The sequence below is a fragment of the Osmia lignaria genome, chromosome 7 (genome assembly GCF_051020975.1).
Source record: "Osmia lignaria lignaria isolate PbOS001 chromosome 7, iyOsmLign1, whole genome shotgun sequence".
NCBI lineage: Eukaryota > Metazoa > Arthropoda > Insecta > Hymenoptera > Megachilidae > Osmia > Osmia lignaria.
Genome location: NC_135038.1, coordinates 9,186,360 through 9,201,286, shown reverse-complemented (window position 1 = coordinate 9,201,286; position 14,927 = coordinate 9,186,360). Strand labels below are relative to the sequence as shown.

At 35.6% G+C, this 14,927-nt stretch overlaps 1 protein-coding gene and 1 long non-coding RNA gene across 9 annotated transcripts in view; one reads left to right on the top strand and one right to left on the bottom strand.

The window, feature by feature from the left end:
- The window catches only part of LOC117604538 (uncharacterized), a 139,009-nt gene that overhangs the window by 79,573 nt on the left and 44,509 nt on the right, over positions 1-14,927 (bottom strand). The window lies entirely within an intron of this gene.
- LOC117604536 (dipeptidase 1) overlaps positions 1-14,927 on the top strand; it is a 131,048-nt gene that overhangs the window by 91,913 nt on the left and 24,208 nt on the right. For all 4 annotated transcript variants that reach the window (XM_034324720.2, XM_034324723.2, XM_034324722.2 and 1 more), the window contains one exon: positions 14,021-14,153. In XM_034324720.2, the coding sequence (XP_034180611.1) occupies positions 14,021-14,153 (133 nt within the window). The remainder of the gene's footprint in view (positions 1-14,020; positions 14,154-14,927) is intronic.

Here is a 14,927-nt window from a genome sequence, read left to right as displayed (position 1 = left end):
GAAAATGAAGCTGTTAGGGGAATGAAAATATCGTGCTTCAGGGTGTTTAACCCTTGAACAGAGGAGCCTCTCTCCATGGTCCGCCATTCGAGAGTTAATTGTTTACCATTTCATTTTGTTCAACGGATCCAATGAAGCTCTCATTAGTAATTCATTATTTCAATTAATAATTAATTGTTAGAAAACTTTGACAAATTGCCCTTGATTCCAGAAACTGTTTTCATATTTCTCGTTTTCCATTCTCCTCTAAAAGTCAATTTTCAACGTGTTCATTCGTATTATAATTACAGCCAATTAAATAATATTACAAATGATCGTATGCTGTTCAACTTAATTCAATTTAACGACCATTATAATTAAAATTGATTACATAAATTAATGATATCCACGCCTGTCGCAGAAACAATTTTCATTGTCCTGCTTGAATTAATTAAACATTTGTCACAAACGAACGTTATAAGGGTCCAAAAATATTGAATAATTAATTACCGATTCAAGTGCCTGTAAAGAGATGGCTATAACACGTGATGTGTACAGTACCAAAGGACGCCTACTATACTCGGTACTGTACAACGTTGCTGATTCAAATGGTAATTGTAAAGCTGCTTTGATTTACAATTCGTAGACTCGGGCACAGGATGGTAGTTTTCGAAGGGACGAACACGCGATGCTCGTATACAAGAAGAACGTGCAAGAATTTCGAATGCGTTCGACAAAGGAAAGCGGCGCATTTCCATATAATTGACTTCTCCCCTAATTATGAAGTCCGTCGACGTACATTATCGAACCAGTATATCTTGCACAAACTCCCTCGGAAAGCCAATTCAGTCCGACGAATTGAATGCACAGACTCCATGGATTCACCATTGTAATCACATCTTTTTTTTCCCCCTCCTCTTCATTCTTCTTTACGACGCTTTCTTCTACCGCAGAACTCATGCAAATTGGATTTTTACTCGTTTCGAATCGATCCTAGCAAAAGTCTTTATTCAACTGTAACATCGTGTACTATTTTAGGATTAATGAGTTCTAATTATTTCTCATGATTTCTAATCATTTCTAATGGTTTTTAATAATTTCTAATGTTTTCTAATAATTTCTAACGATTCCCTAAGGTTTCTAATGGTCTTCTAATAATTTCTACTGGATTCTAATGATTTCTAATACTGCACTCAACCAAAATCACTTCTTCAATAACAATCCCTATTCCATAAGTAATAAAAATAAATAAATCTTTACAAATCTGTTACCTTATACAGTAAATTGGCAATAATTTAAACAGAGTATTTCAAATGAATTAGATAATTTCTGGAATAGATTCGTTCAGACATATGCGATCATCGACCCCTTTCCCTTTTCGCAATGACCGTTTCCCTCCCGCCCAGGCCCGTGGAGGATATTAATGGTCCTCGGGGAGCGTTCCATGACAAAAGCAAGCCAATTTCGATCTGGATCAATGACGACACCATAATCAGCAAAGCCCTCGGCAGAGCCATTCACTTAGCCCAGACCTGCTGCGGGCAATCGCTGCACTAATACGCTGCCACCAATGGCTAAACCTCCACTTTCCCCTCTCTCTCTCTCTCTCTCTCTCCCTCTTGCTCTTGCTATCGAACTTCCTCCATATATTTGTCACTGTCCCTCTCAGCTATACAGCTTTCTCTGTTGCTTTCATGCCAACATGTACGACTGGTTCGACCGGTACTTATGTACGTTTCAGATTAACTCATAGATTAAATGGCACGGTTTCGCGACAGGTGAGTCTATTCCTTGGGGATACCGTTAAGAAACTTCGACACATTGACAGCCGTTGGGGGAAAATTACTCTTTATGCTGATTACTCTCGTGCACGTACTAGAGTAGAATTGTGTATTATTCACAGAAAGTTTGAAAGCAGTATTATTTTGTTAGAATTTAGTGCAATTTTTTAAAAAATTAACCCTTCGTCGCTTTCTAATGATTTTCTAATATCTTCTAATGATTTTCTAATAATTTTCTAATGATTTCTAATATTTTCTAACGCATTGCTAAATCAAAATATGCCACCAAGCAGATCGTTTTACACATTTGAAATTATAAAATTTAAAATTATACTCGGTCGGTGTTCGACGAACCGACAGGGGATGTGCACTTTCCCGAGTAGTTTCAAGTGTCACGTAACCCTAGCTTGTTAGACGTCAAAGTCAATATGCAAAGAAAAGAAGCGAGCAAGGGGCTCGAGTGTACCGGCCTTATCGAATTTTAATATTTATTCGTGCCGCGAGACTGCACTTTCGCGAAGAAACTAAAAAATTGAATTCCACCGAAGAGGGTAGTTATCGTCGATGACAATGGAGTCGCCTCCCCTCGGAATTGCGTCCCGATAATCGAATTACGAATCGACGATAGCTCGACGAACAACCTACCCTCTCTAGCCTTCCAGTGTTCTCCAACGGAACGAAATCGGAATTACAGATCCACCTTACCAAGTTGCTCTTGTTCGTTTCACCCTCGTTAGATGTTCTTTATTTTCACGTGAAACATTTTTTCCGATAATAAAATAAACGCCGCGAAAGATTATTTCTATTCGTTCGATGCTTCGATTCTGGAGCAACCGGTTTCTCTTACCTCGTCCTTTCTCTCTTTCTCTTTTTTTTTTTTTTTTTTTTTCGAGGAAATTTAAAGCTACCCCATTGGCCGGGAAACGCCCCGTCGATTTATCAGTGAAACTCGAGTTAAGTAGAGAGGAAGGAAAATGAGACGAGGGGAGGAAATGTGAAGGAAAGCGAGCAGATGTATTAGTGGTTGCGAAGGGTAGAGCCGGCTACCCAAACGTATCCTGAAGAGAATGGAAAGTGCCCTCCTGTTCGGTTGGTAAGAGAAATTTCGTCGGACCGTCGAGGGCACTCTTCTTGCCTCGAATAATATGATGTATTTAAGAGGCAACTTAAAACATCTGTAGCTGTTTAACGGATACGTTTCTTCTAGATCTTGTGAAACGTAATGTTCCTTCGTACGATCTGATTTTATATCGTAGGCAATATTTTGATATATTTCTGCTGATTGTTTAATTAATTTTAAAAGGAAATATTCTAGGATGATTTTTGTCTAATACCAGTTTCAAGCAGAGAATATTTAATTATGATATAAAAAGGTAAAGAGTTAAGAGATGGAATTTAAAATTTCTCTCTCTCTCTGTCTCTCTTAATCTCTTAACTCGAGTCGTAATATCTCGCGTAGAAAATGCTGTTTTACAACGGTTTACACGTGGAAGGGGTCATACGCGAGTGGATCGAGAAGAAACGCAGATATAGAGGAGGTTGGAAAAAGTAACCAGCCCTAAGGCTGAGCCCTCTTTTTACGAGTTTCCTTCTCGAAGGATGTTTGCGAATCCCGAACTAACGTCGAAGAAAACAAACACTTGAAATGAACTAACGCAACCTGCCGAGAAGTTTGCAAATGCATGCAAGATGGATGCGTCTCTGAATTACAAATGATCCGTCTGGAAAGTTCTTGAAAAAGTTTCACGAATTTCCGTGAAAACATCCGCGGAAAGAAAAACCTGTCTGAAATTTTTCACGCCGGTTACATGGACGATTTTAATAAATCATATCCATCACTGTCCTATTCTACTTGGATCAAGACAAACATCTTCCGTTTGTTGAATTATTTGCTGCACAAATTAATTCTGTGTCTTTAAAAATTAAATCATCGTTTTAGAAATAAAAATACATAAATAAATAACAATTTTTATTAATTTTCCATCAGACGACGAACCATAGAGAGAGCCCTAATTTTAACATTTAACTTTAGGCTGGTATACTTGGAGAAATGCTTACTATAGAAAAATTCGTAAAGGGCGGACCATGGAGAGAGCTTTATATTATCTTCATTTTCTAAATTTTACATTGTTCCTTTAAAAATTATTCTTCCAGTATATGAAACTTTGGTTCGAAAATGATATATTTAATATTTGTTATGTAAATTTGGGTCGCGATTGACCCAGGCTCCCCTGTCCAAGTGTTGAATCAGAGATACCTTTACATTTTCGAAATGATTGCTTTCATCATCAGGGTAGACTAGTACGACCTAATTATAATGACGGTGCAGAGTATGATGCACCTACTATAAATGGATGCCCCTAAACCAGTGCTGCATATGCTGCATCACGATTATACCCTCTCGTAATAACAAACCAAGCGATCTCACCCTTGCCACCCCTACCACCATGAGCCAGGAGGGGTTGCACGTGTGAAAGGAACGTTTTTCATCTCCGTAAGCTCGGCCAATGATTGACATATCGACATCTGCCAGTAGTTTTCCTCGATTTCCTCCTCTTGTAAAACGGAGGAACCCCTCGGCTTCGTTAGGGACTAACCATTAGCAGGTCCAATTAACCGTGCCCTACTTTTTCGAGGGTTTTCCATTTTTTTTTTTTTCTTCTTTGGTTTATGATCGAAGGCGACGCGTTTTAAACCTCGTTCGTATTTTTGGAGTTCGTTAATTTGATTACCGAAGGGATGAATTATTTTTTAGGGAGATTTAAATTAATATAATTTATTATTTTATTTTCTGTAACATTTTCCACGGTAACGCCCTCATTAATCGTTCATCCACATGATCATGAGGAGTGGGAGAAAAAAATGCGGTTGATTGGTAAACGCGGTAATTAACTGCGACAGGCATTAATTCAGGCTGATGCTCGTAAACGACATTTTCGCTAGTTTATCGTCGCATCGAATATATAATTAAACAGTTTAAACGTTCGATCGAAATTTTGCCCCATTGAATGTATGTACACACGTGTGCGCCCGTATGATGATGGCGCCCCTGTTCGAAGGGGAGGGGCGAAAAGGGATGCGTGTGCTATGGAGGGTGGGTTCTAGTGATCTCTAAAGTGATTGACATATCGACACGTGTCATCTCTTTCGGCTGCCTTTCTCCTCATTCGTACAATGAAATTTTACCTTTCTTCTATTTTCCATTTTCAATGTCGAATTAACGAAACTAGAAGGGATACGTGTTGTCAAATGAAATTGAACGGAGTCAACTTCCGGTATAAGCACACTGTTACAATGGGTAATTTTGATTTTAATTAATAAAATTTGAGATGCTTTGAAATCTGACAAAATTTAAAGTGGGGGTAATTTTTCTTTTCATTTATAAGTGATCAATGAAATGTTCTGTTAATATTGCAAAATGATGCTTGTCTTGTATTTAATTACGATGTCAGGTTCGTCGATATACGGAACTTTAGTCATTAGCAACATCAGCAAGCAGCGGTATATAGCGATCCTTTGATTCCCACACAAATCTGTTTATGTGTAAATTTGGTAATTAGAAACTATTGATTGGAGCTTGGTAATTACGCGTGCTTCGAATACTGTGCCTAGAATTTTGATATTAGATTGATGTAACAAAGGTAATAATATCTTCTTCATTATTTTTTATCAAAGAAGAATTATTATCTATTTTCAATTCCATTCAGATAATTTCAAGTATTATTTTCGTTATCCTATTCGTGAAGGGTACTTGTAAATTGACGCTAGATCGCACCCCGAGAGAACGGAAGTCGAGGTCACATCAAAATGTTAATACAGCCATCAACTTCCCTGATGATGCTGACACTGCAGAACAAACTAAGGACGGGAGTTTGAATCTCTAAATAGATATACCTAAACTGTAATTGAAAGGAGTATTATTAGCTTAGTTGCTTCATCTTATCCGTCCGTGTGTCTTCAAGAAACATGAGATATAGTGAGAAGCAGAACTGAATCAATGAAACCATGTTCCCAGATAATTATTTATAGTGATGACAGTAGTGACCTAGTTTCTGTAACATAGTCGCTATTAACCCTTCACTCTCAAAACTTGTTAGTGCCCGAGGATATTGATATAATTAAGTGGGGATCAGAGTGGATTCCCCAAAAATATACGCTGGCCCCTAGACAGTTTAAAAATTTTTAAATACTAAAATTGAAAAATTTTGAAATTCTCATATTCTAATATTCTAATGTTCTAATGCTCTAAAATTTTAATATTCTTATATTCCAGAATTCTAATATCCCCAAATTTTAATATTCCAGAATTCTAATGCTCCAGAAATTTAATGTTTCAAAATTCTAGTGGCCCAGAATTCTAATTTTCCTACGTTTTAATACTTCAAAATTTTAATATTCCAGAATTCTAATACCTCAAAATTCTAATGCCCTAGAATTCTAATTTTTCAGAATTCTAATGCTCTAGAATTCTAATGCTCCAGAAATCTAATGTTTCAGAATTCTAATGTCCCAGAATTTTAATGCTCCAGAATTCTAATTTTTCTAAATTCTAATACTTCAAAATTCTAATGCTCCAGAATTGTAATATTCTAAAATTCGGACATTCTAAAATTTTTAGATTTTCTAATTTCATGGAGCTGGTTCACCCCCCAAGAAAATCTCACCCCCTCAAATATCTAAAACATTAATTTCTATCGTTCCATAATAACGAAATGGAAGAAAACGGAATAAAGTTGACCGAATGTAATATAAACGTTGAATGGAAGAGTAAGCACGCGAGGTAACTAAGCCAAGGCAATTATCGTGTCGATAATCAAAGTCTAAAGTTTCCCTTCAGCCTTCCCGGCCCATTGACACTGGCAGAGTCGTTATCCAAGCCACCTTCCAAGTTCAAATAGTGCAAACTCGTCCAAGTTTCGAATGCACCACGACCCAGCCTCGAATACGTAATGAGTACGTGGCCTCTCGACCATTGTAACTAATCGGTCGGAATGCTTTACTATCGAACTACTTTCTCGCCAAACAGGTTCGATAGAAAAGAATAAAAAATTTCGATCATTATATTTTTCATTTGCTTCGCTATTATCAAACTTATTCTCTATCGAAAAAGTTCTCTATGGAGGATTATAAAGAATACTGCTGAACTTTCGAGGAAGTATTTATGACTAAGGTAGTCGTAATTACGAGTGTTTTTGAACGATGCTCTAACTTTCGTTGTTTGCCGATTTCATCGGTTCCGATCAATGACCTGGAAGCTTCTTTTGTGATGAGCCTCGTTAACGAACTTAACGAAAGCGATTCGATTAGACTCGTAAAGTCTTCGTGAATGAAGCGTGAAACCGATTTAACTTTCCTTACGAAGGAATATATTTTTTCTCCTTTTGATATTCTAAGGAAGTTTTGATAAAATGAGAAAATATGGAGATTGAAATTATATTTTAGATTTATAAGAGAATGATTATTATTATTAATTAACACCCCCTTCAAAATTGAAATTTGTAGTAATTTAATTATTTTTAACACTATAATAATTATAATTAAATACTTCCTTGTTAGAGTTTCGAAATAAAAATAAATTGAAACATTTTCTAATTTTTTAATTTTAACTTTAGATTAATTAGTCCGGGTGACGATTGACCTAGTACACAATGAAACGCGATAAACCGCGTGATAGAAATGTTTAATCCCCTTTAATGCCGGTCTTTCACGCGGAACAATTAAGTAAAAGCAATAGCATTAAGGGTGAAACACGCGGAAGGCAAGTGTAGGAAAAGGTCTAAAGCCAAGTCATCCGATAATCCAATTGAGTACTTTCGCATGGAAACGACGTCTCTAAGGTTTCCCGAAGGAATCACTTTCACGCCGATAAATCGATCGCCGCTACTTGAAAATGAATCCTTACCGTATTAACCGGTCAACGACGGGAATTTTCTGTAGGTAAAAAACTTCGTAAAACTCCGGACAGAAAACGAATTGAAATTGCAATTCTAAACCTACAGAGTATCCATCTTGATAAATGAAGAAAATTTCTTTTACTTTCAATTTTCCACGACTTCCATTATTCCATGAATAATCCAAACGCTCCGTACGTGAGTTTGATACCGAAAATCGCCAGAGCTGTTTCACTGACCGAAAATTCATGCTTTCAAAGGGATCGATTTACGATCCCAGTATTTACCCAGTGATCTACCATGGAGTATCATGAATTCCTGTGGAGAGCTGTGTAGGAAGTTAATCGAAAGGTGGAAGGAAGATGGTAGAAAAATAAAAGGGACGTTTGAGGGGTAGGAAACAAGTATGGATTTGTTCTCACCCCCTCGAGAGTGCAACAGAAATTAGGGGAGAAGCTAGTTTTACGGCTTCCAGGGAAAATTCGATCCCAACTGGTTTACTGAAGGATCATTCTATCTGTACCCTTGCGGTGCGTTTGCTATTGTGTATGGCTTTCTTTTTTCCATCGTAATGAGTACGGGATCGAATCAGGCTTCCATAGGAAAAATGGCGATATAGAAGAAACAGGGTTCTTAATTTTAATGATACTATTATTAAAATTATTAATATTAAATTTATATTAAAATTGATATTAATATTAAAAGTAATTAAGAAGTAAAATAATATGATTTTTAATTATAAATATAGAGAAATAGGGTAGAGTTTACTAAAAAATTAAAAACTATCGGACGGCGGACCATGGAGAGATTCCCGAAACGGCGCGGCGGACCATGGAGAGAGCCACGATTCTAATTTAATTTTATATATACATATTATTTTCTTTCGCTTTAAAATTATACACTTAACTTTATCATTGTATATTTTTTGTAAATGTGGGGCCTTCTTCTGTATATCGCCATTTTTCTCAGGTATGTAAGAAAGAACGGAGAATCCCAAATGACCCGTTCGTTCCCCAACGAATCTGTATCCAAACTTCTTTACGTTTTCCTTCCATTTCGCGAAGATGTTTCAGGGGAGGGATGGAAAGGAGTTTTCATCCAGTCTATTCGTCCCCTTTTCCCATTTTCCTCGGCGAGGTAGCTTTTATCTATGCATAAGTAGCGAGCGGCGCGCGGCAAACTTTGCCCATGCAGATTTCGTTCGCGTGTTAATGCACTTTCGATGCCGTTTCGGGGCTGTTTCGATGCAGATCACGGGGAAAGAAAAGTTCTAGGGGGCCGGCGACAGTGCCGCAGGAATACGGGAAATTGCATCGTTCCCGAGGAATGCTTCCCGTGAAAAACGAACGCGGTATCCTGTTTAAGAGACGATAAACGAGAACAAAGGGCCAGGTAGAAAATGACTTTCTTCCGGAGTGATTGCATTTCGTTTTCCTGATTCAGATAATTGGATTTATTTCAAGTTAAAATTTTTCTTCTCTGAATAAAGAAAATCTTATTGCAATATGAATATTATTTTACTATCTGAAAGTAGTAGGAATCCGATGAAATTAATTATTATTTCCTTTGAGATGATTAATCTGTGCGTGTGGACGGATTATAGCAAGATTCATCTTGCTCTCGTGGCTTCGAATTGCTCCAAGTGTCCCGGAACCGCATTAGAGCAGCTGAAGCCAATTCGAATGTAAACGGGGTCCTGAAACCATCGGGCTTGGAAACACTCGCACTTTAGACGACCGAGGCTTTGCCAGCCGAAATTGACCTTTTCATGCCGATTTAGAGTAATACCACTGCTCTGTCCAATCTACATTAACCACGCTTAGATTACGCTCCTTTGATTTTGATTACACGTTACAAGATTTTCCTCTTTCCTTTTTAATATATTAATTAAGCGATTTTGAACTTACTCTGTAATTGCAGAATTTTTGCTCTTTGATAGTTGAACATTTATGTGTGTTCTTTTAATATGGGATATATATTAAGAATTTCTTTAACCTTATGGATTTATATTAAAATGGTAATAGGACTTATATTAAAAAATAAGATACTTTGTAAAAAATAAGATACAGCATTCGTTGATGCTGTAGTGCACGGGAATTATGCTAATTTAAAGACACCTGTATCAAAACAACAACCTTTAATCTACAAAATGAAGGAACTAAAGGATCGTTCACTTGCTAATTTCTTCAAAAGAATTTTAAGAAGCTTTAAAACGAGCAACCTACATCCTATCAGTTTGCTTTCGTCGACATCCAACAGAGCTTGAAGAAAAATCAAAAAGCTCGAAATTGGATGTCGATAAAAGTTCCCAGTGATCCGGCAAAGTCTCTTGGACGATAAAAATAGAAAAACTCTCGAATCCCTTGATAAATTGCTCGCGAAAATTATCCTGTTTACCAAACTGGATCTGCAGGGAATCTGCGTCCATCGGGGAAACAACAAGATTTTTCTCGTTGCACACGATCGAGTCTCAATGAACTAACTTTCTGTTTTCCTATTGATCTATAAAAAAAAAGAAACTTTTCGACTGAGCTGAGTAAATTTTGCAGAAAAAATCATTCTAATTACTATTTAGAATTAATTCTAATTTTTTAAAATTCTAATTTCTAATTTTGTTTCATTCTAATTTCTAATTTTAAAAAATTCTAATTTCTAATTTCTTTTAAATTCTAAATACTATTTAGAATTAATTTTATGATATTTAATAACTAAAAACTGTATTATTTCTTTTACTAAATTACTTTTAATATTAATATTATCAAAATTAAGATTCTGTGAATTTTCGTTTCTCCTATATCATCGTTTTCCCTAGGAAAGCTTGATTTGATCGCTAGTGTACCGTGTAAAACCAGCTAGTATCTCAGACAAGAAAGTTATTTTCTTGTGAAGTTACGTGGCGGAAGAAACAACGAAAAGGAGAATCCAGAAAAGTGTGTAAACGCGCCTTTATAGTCGTACATCGTCTTTCGTGGCCTGTTTCGTATAATAGATTTCGCCACGGTGTAAATAACACTCTTTGTAATAGCTGTTCGCCTTCAAAGGGACTTTTTTATTTCGTTAGATTTCGTTGAAAAAGAATGGACGACCGAAAGGTCGGATTAAACTGTAAAGAGCAAATGTACAACACTATTTTTCCTGGAAATTTTTCATGGAATACAAATTCTCTGCTATTCAAGGGCTATCCTATTGTATTAACACTTTGAATGTTTCCTGCTTTTAATTTCACAAAATTAAAAAAAAATATGAATAGTATAATTAGAGAATTTGATTTGATAATTACATTAACACGTTTACTAACCAACTACCATCAAGTTGAAAAGGGTTATTGCACGTTCAGATAGTTTTTCCTTGAAATTACTGACCCAATTGTATTCTGTTCCCTTTTTCTTTTCTTTTTCATTGTGGAAAGCATACACTGTAATAAGTAACTGTGTGTGTTTTGAATAAATACTCTGCGCCGGTATTATCAGCATTTCTTCTGGAAGAACGCACGTCTCTTTCCAGTCGGACGGCTTTATCTCTCGTCCGCTTATTAACTGCAATTTTCACTGCGTGTGTACGTTCACCAGCGTCTGCTACTACTTTATGTGCTAGGTGTCAGGAAGATAGAAACTTCAGGTTCGCTTCGTTGGACACGACACTAACTTGATCACCCGACGACGTCAGACTGATCAATTTCACGTTTTCCTCTGTTGCTAAACGAAATTTCGCGATTATTCAAAGACAACATTCTACGCTGCTCTTTTGTCGGAGAATAACATTGTTTCGCTGGAATAAAGAAGACTATCATTTATTCTGGCAAACAGAATAGAGTAACGTGTACAGTTTTTGAGACCTGATGACTATGATTGATCCTTTTCTTATAAAAATGAGAGATATAATACAAGGCGTTTCTTCCCTCGCACGGCGGACCATGGAGAGAGCCCACCCCAAAACGGCGGACCATGGTGAAAGCTACAGTTTTAATTTAATTTTGTATAAGATTTTTTATAAGAAACGTATTATATTATAATTTCTATTTTTTTAGAAAAAGTATAATCGATAACAGTATACGTTAACCCTTTGGAAATCAAATCCTTTTTGATTGTAATATGAACACATTAACCCATTAACTGCCAAATTTTTATTTTTGATATTTTTATTTAACATTTTATTTAATATAATCCTATTGCAAGTGATAAAAAAAGATATATGTATATTCAAATCCCCATTTGGGGATCGTGGTAGCAAATGGGTTAATTATAAGAAAATGAATGGTTTTGAAGTAATTTAAGAAATTTCACTGGTGTATAATTTCTTAAATTATTTCACATTTAATACCATTTTTAACAGACATTTTCTATTCGACGTATTGGTAAAATGTTATTTTCGTGTTTTTAATTATTCCTGATATAAGGTACACAGAGAATTTCGTTGTAGGAATTTCGAACGCGACGGCCTTTCAGCCGGGTCCTGTCATTTTATAGTTGGGAAAATACCCAATTTACTGTAAAAGTTTCAGCAACACGCGAACAACTCGATTATTTTCACTGGTCACAGCGAGTGGCATGAAAAGTCAACCATGAAATGTTTCCCGTCGCACTTAATCCATTCCGTTCTTTTTTTTTCTATTTCAAATAGAAAGCTAATTTTTCTTTACCCGTTCCAGTAGTTGGAAACCAAAAAGTTCAAAGGAACAGCCGACAGTTCGTTAAATTTATAATAGTATAATTAATAACCGGGAAAGTTTGAAACGAGCACTGTGTCTCCAGACACTCGAGATAAAGGTCTCTCATTAAAATCTGGTAGATTAAAATAAATTCTCCGAGGCCGATTTGAATTATTGAACTCGCATAAGTTACGATACTTCCCTGTCTTATCATTAATTTTAATTATTTTTAATTATCCATCGACCTCTTACCATTACTTAAAAAATTAAAATGAAGAAAAATAAAAACTCTCCATGATAAATGAAACAATTGTAAATAATCAAATCAAAATTCGTAATTGAAATTCAACTCACAAAAGATTTTATTCCCTGAATTAAAAATATATAAATAAATGATAAAGCTTTTTTCCTACCATACACGGTAGTAAAAAGTTAAGTTATGCGGAAATTAAAAAATGCCTACCTAAAATACGCGAAGCGGATGAAATTAATAAAAGAGCAACCGCGTGAGCTGCGGTATGCATCGCTTTTAATCCGTTCCCTTTGTTTAAAAAAGCGATGCATATTGTGGGGGGGGATATCCTGGCAACCCTTTCCGTGGCTCTCTGCCACTGTATTTTCTACTGCCTATGGTATCGACACGCGATTAGTATAATAACGTTAATATCACGGCAGCTGCACCGTGAGAATCCGGGATGTCAATCGGGTTAGGCAGGGGTCGAAATTCAATATTTACGCCGGTGCAGAAACTCTACGGTAATCAGACCGCCGAGTAACTGGTAACGTTGCTTCTAAAAGAGGAACAGGATGAAATTCAGAGATGAAACACTTTCCTCATTATTCCAAACCCTTTCATTTTATTTTCATGTGAAATTATCTCTGAGAAAAATCTTCATTCGTTTAAAGGATTTTCTTGTTATTATATAAATTTAATTAGTTAATGGAGTTTTAATTAGTTCTGAAGAAAACCAATATTATAATTAATTTTAAAGAAGTATTTCTTCATATCTTTATCAGGAAAATTTGAGTAGAAATTTATTTATTATGCTGTAATTTTAATTAATTCTAGTAAATATTTTTCATTACCCAACTACTGTTCTTTAATTACTTTGACGTCAAAGAGATATTGACAGGGCAATCGATGTTGTTCAACGGTCTAATTAATTACTACACAAATTTGTTGAAAGATATCAGACAGCCTGATTACCCTCTAAAGATGCTGGAAATATTAATTTTCCAAATGTTTTAACATCGAAAGGTTGTCATTGAAAGGCAATCAATGTTATACGATGAACTGATTAATTACCGGTTGGGAATGATTTTTCAAGCACGAAATATGTTGTTGAGCTCGAGTGTTAATTAACTGTCTATCGTCCACTACTAAGTGGTCTCAAGTGTTATGATTATAAGCTAATTATCACTCTACAATCAATGATTAACAGCCGGAAACTCATTATGTGTGATGAATATTGATAACACACTGTCTGGATAATGATTCTGGATAATTAAATTTCATTGTTTATTCATTTAATCCAAATTTTCTTCAAAGTGCATCTCTGCAAGATTTAGATTCTTTTTACTTTCTGAATTGTAGAACTTTTCTTGTAACTCTTTTGCAAAAGTTTATTTCGTCGTTGTTTCAGACTTCATAGATTTTCCATCGATTCTTCGAGCAAACAGGGAAGTAAAGCGTTTCTAATGTTTGCTTTATTTTCTTACAGTTCTGGTCTGCCTACGTTCCATGCGGTGCAGCACAGTTGAATGCTGTTCAACTTTCCTTGGAACAGATCGACGTGATCCGCCGACTCGCCGAGATGAATGCTCAACATTTAACTTTGGTTACCTCCGTCAAAGGTGAGTTACATCGTGCGAAACCACTATCGTTTATTAATTACGATCAATGCAAAAATAGGTAATCCAGAGAATTTCGTTTCAAAAATAATTTAAAAATTATTTTACACTGATTTGTAAATCTTCATTTCAAAAATATCTATTAGAAAATTTGTTAATGTCAGTCAGTTTAAAATTAAAAGATAGATCAATCTTTTAATAATTGTTTAAAAAAATAATAAGAAAGAAAGTGAGATCTTAAAACATTTCCGATTGGTTGAATTGAAACTGTGTAGTCTCAAGTGAAAATATAAAATACAGATGAAAACGTTCTAACAAGAATAAGAAGTAAGAAACATCGTGAAGAAGATCGTAACACGGAGGATCAAGATACATGTAATGGTCGAGGCAATATTTATCAGACACGGTTCCCTATGGTTTGCTATAGAAATAAAAAATGTAGCTCGATGGTACCGAGAAACAGAAAAAGGACAAAGACTTACGTTCTGAGAAAGAACAACGCATTACCACGGATTTCAAAACAGTATGGTCTACGATTTATAATCCTGAATTTCACAAAAGCAGAAATTGCATCGTGAAATGAAGCCCTATTGTTGTTCCTTCTTTTACAGAATGCAATATCGCAACCTCTGAAAAGTTATTAATAAAACTTGTCGCAAGAATTTCTTTAGAATTAAAGTTGAGGAGAGAGTATAATATTATTCTAAAAAATAATTTAGAAAAAATTGCAATTGCCAAATTTCCATCTGATAAGTTTCTAATTAAATATAAAGACCG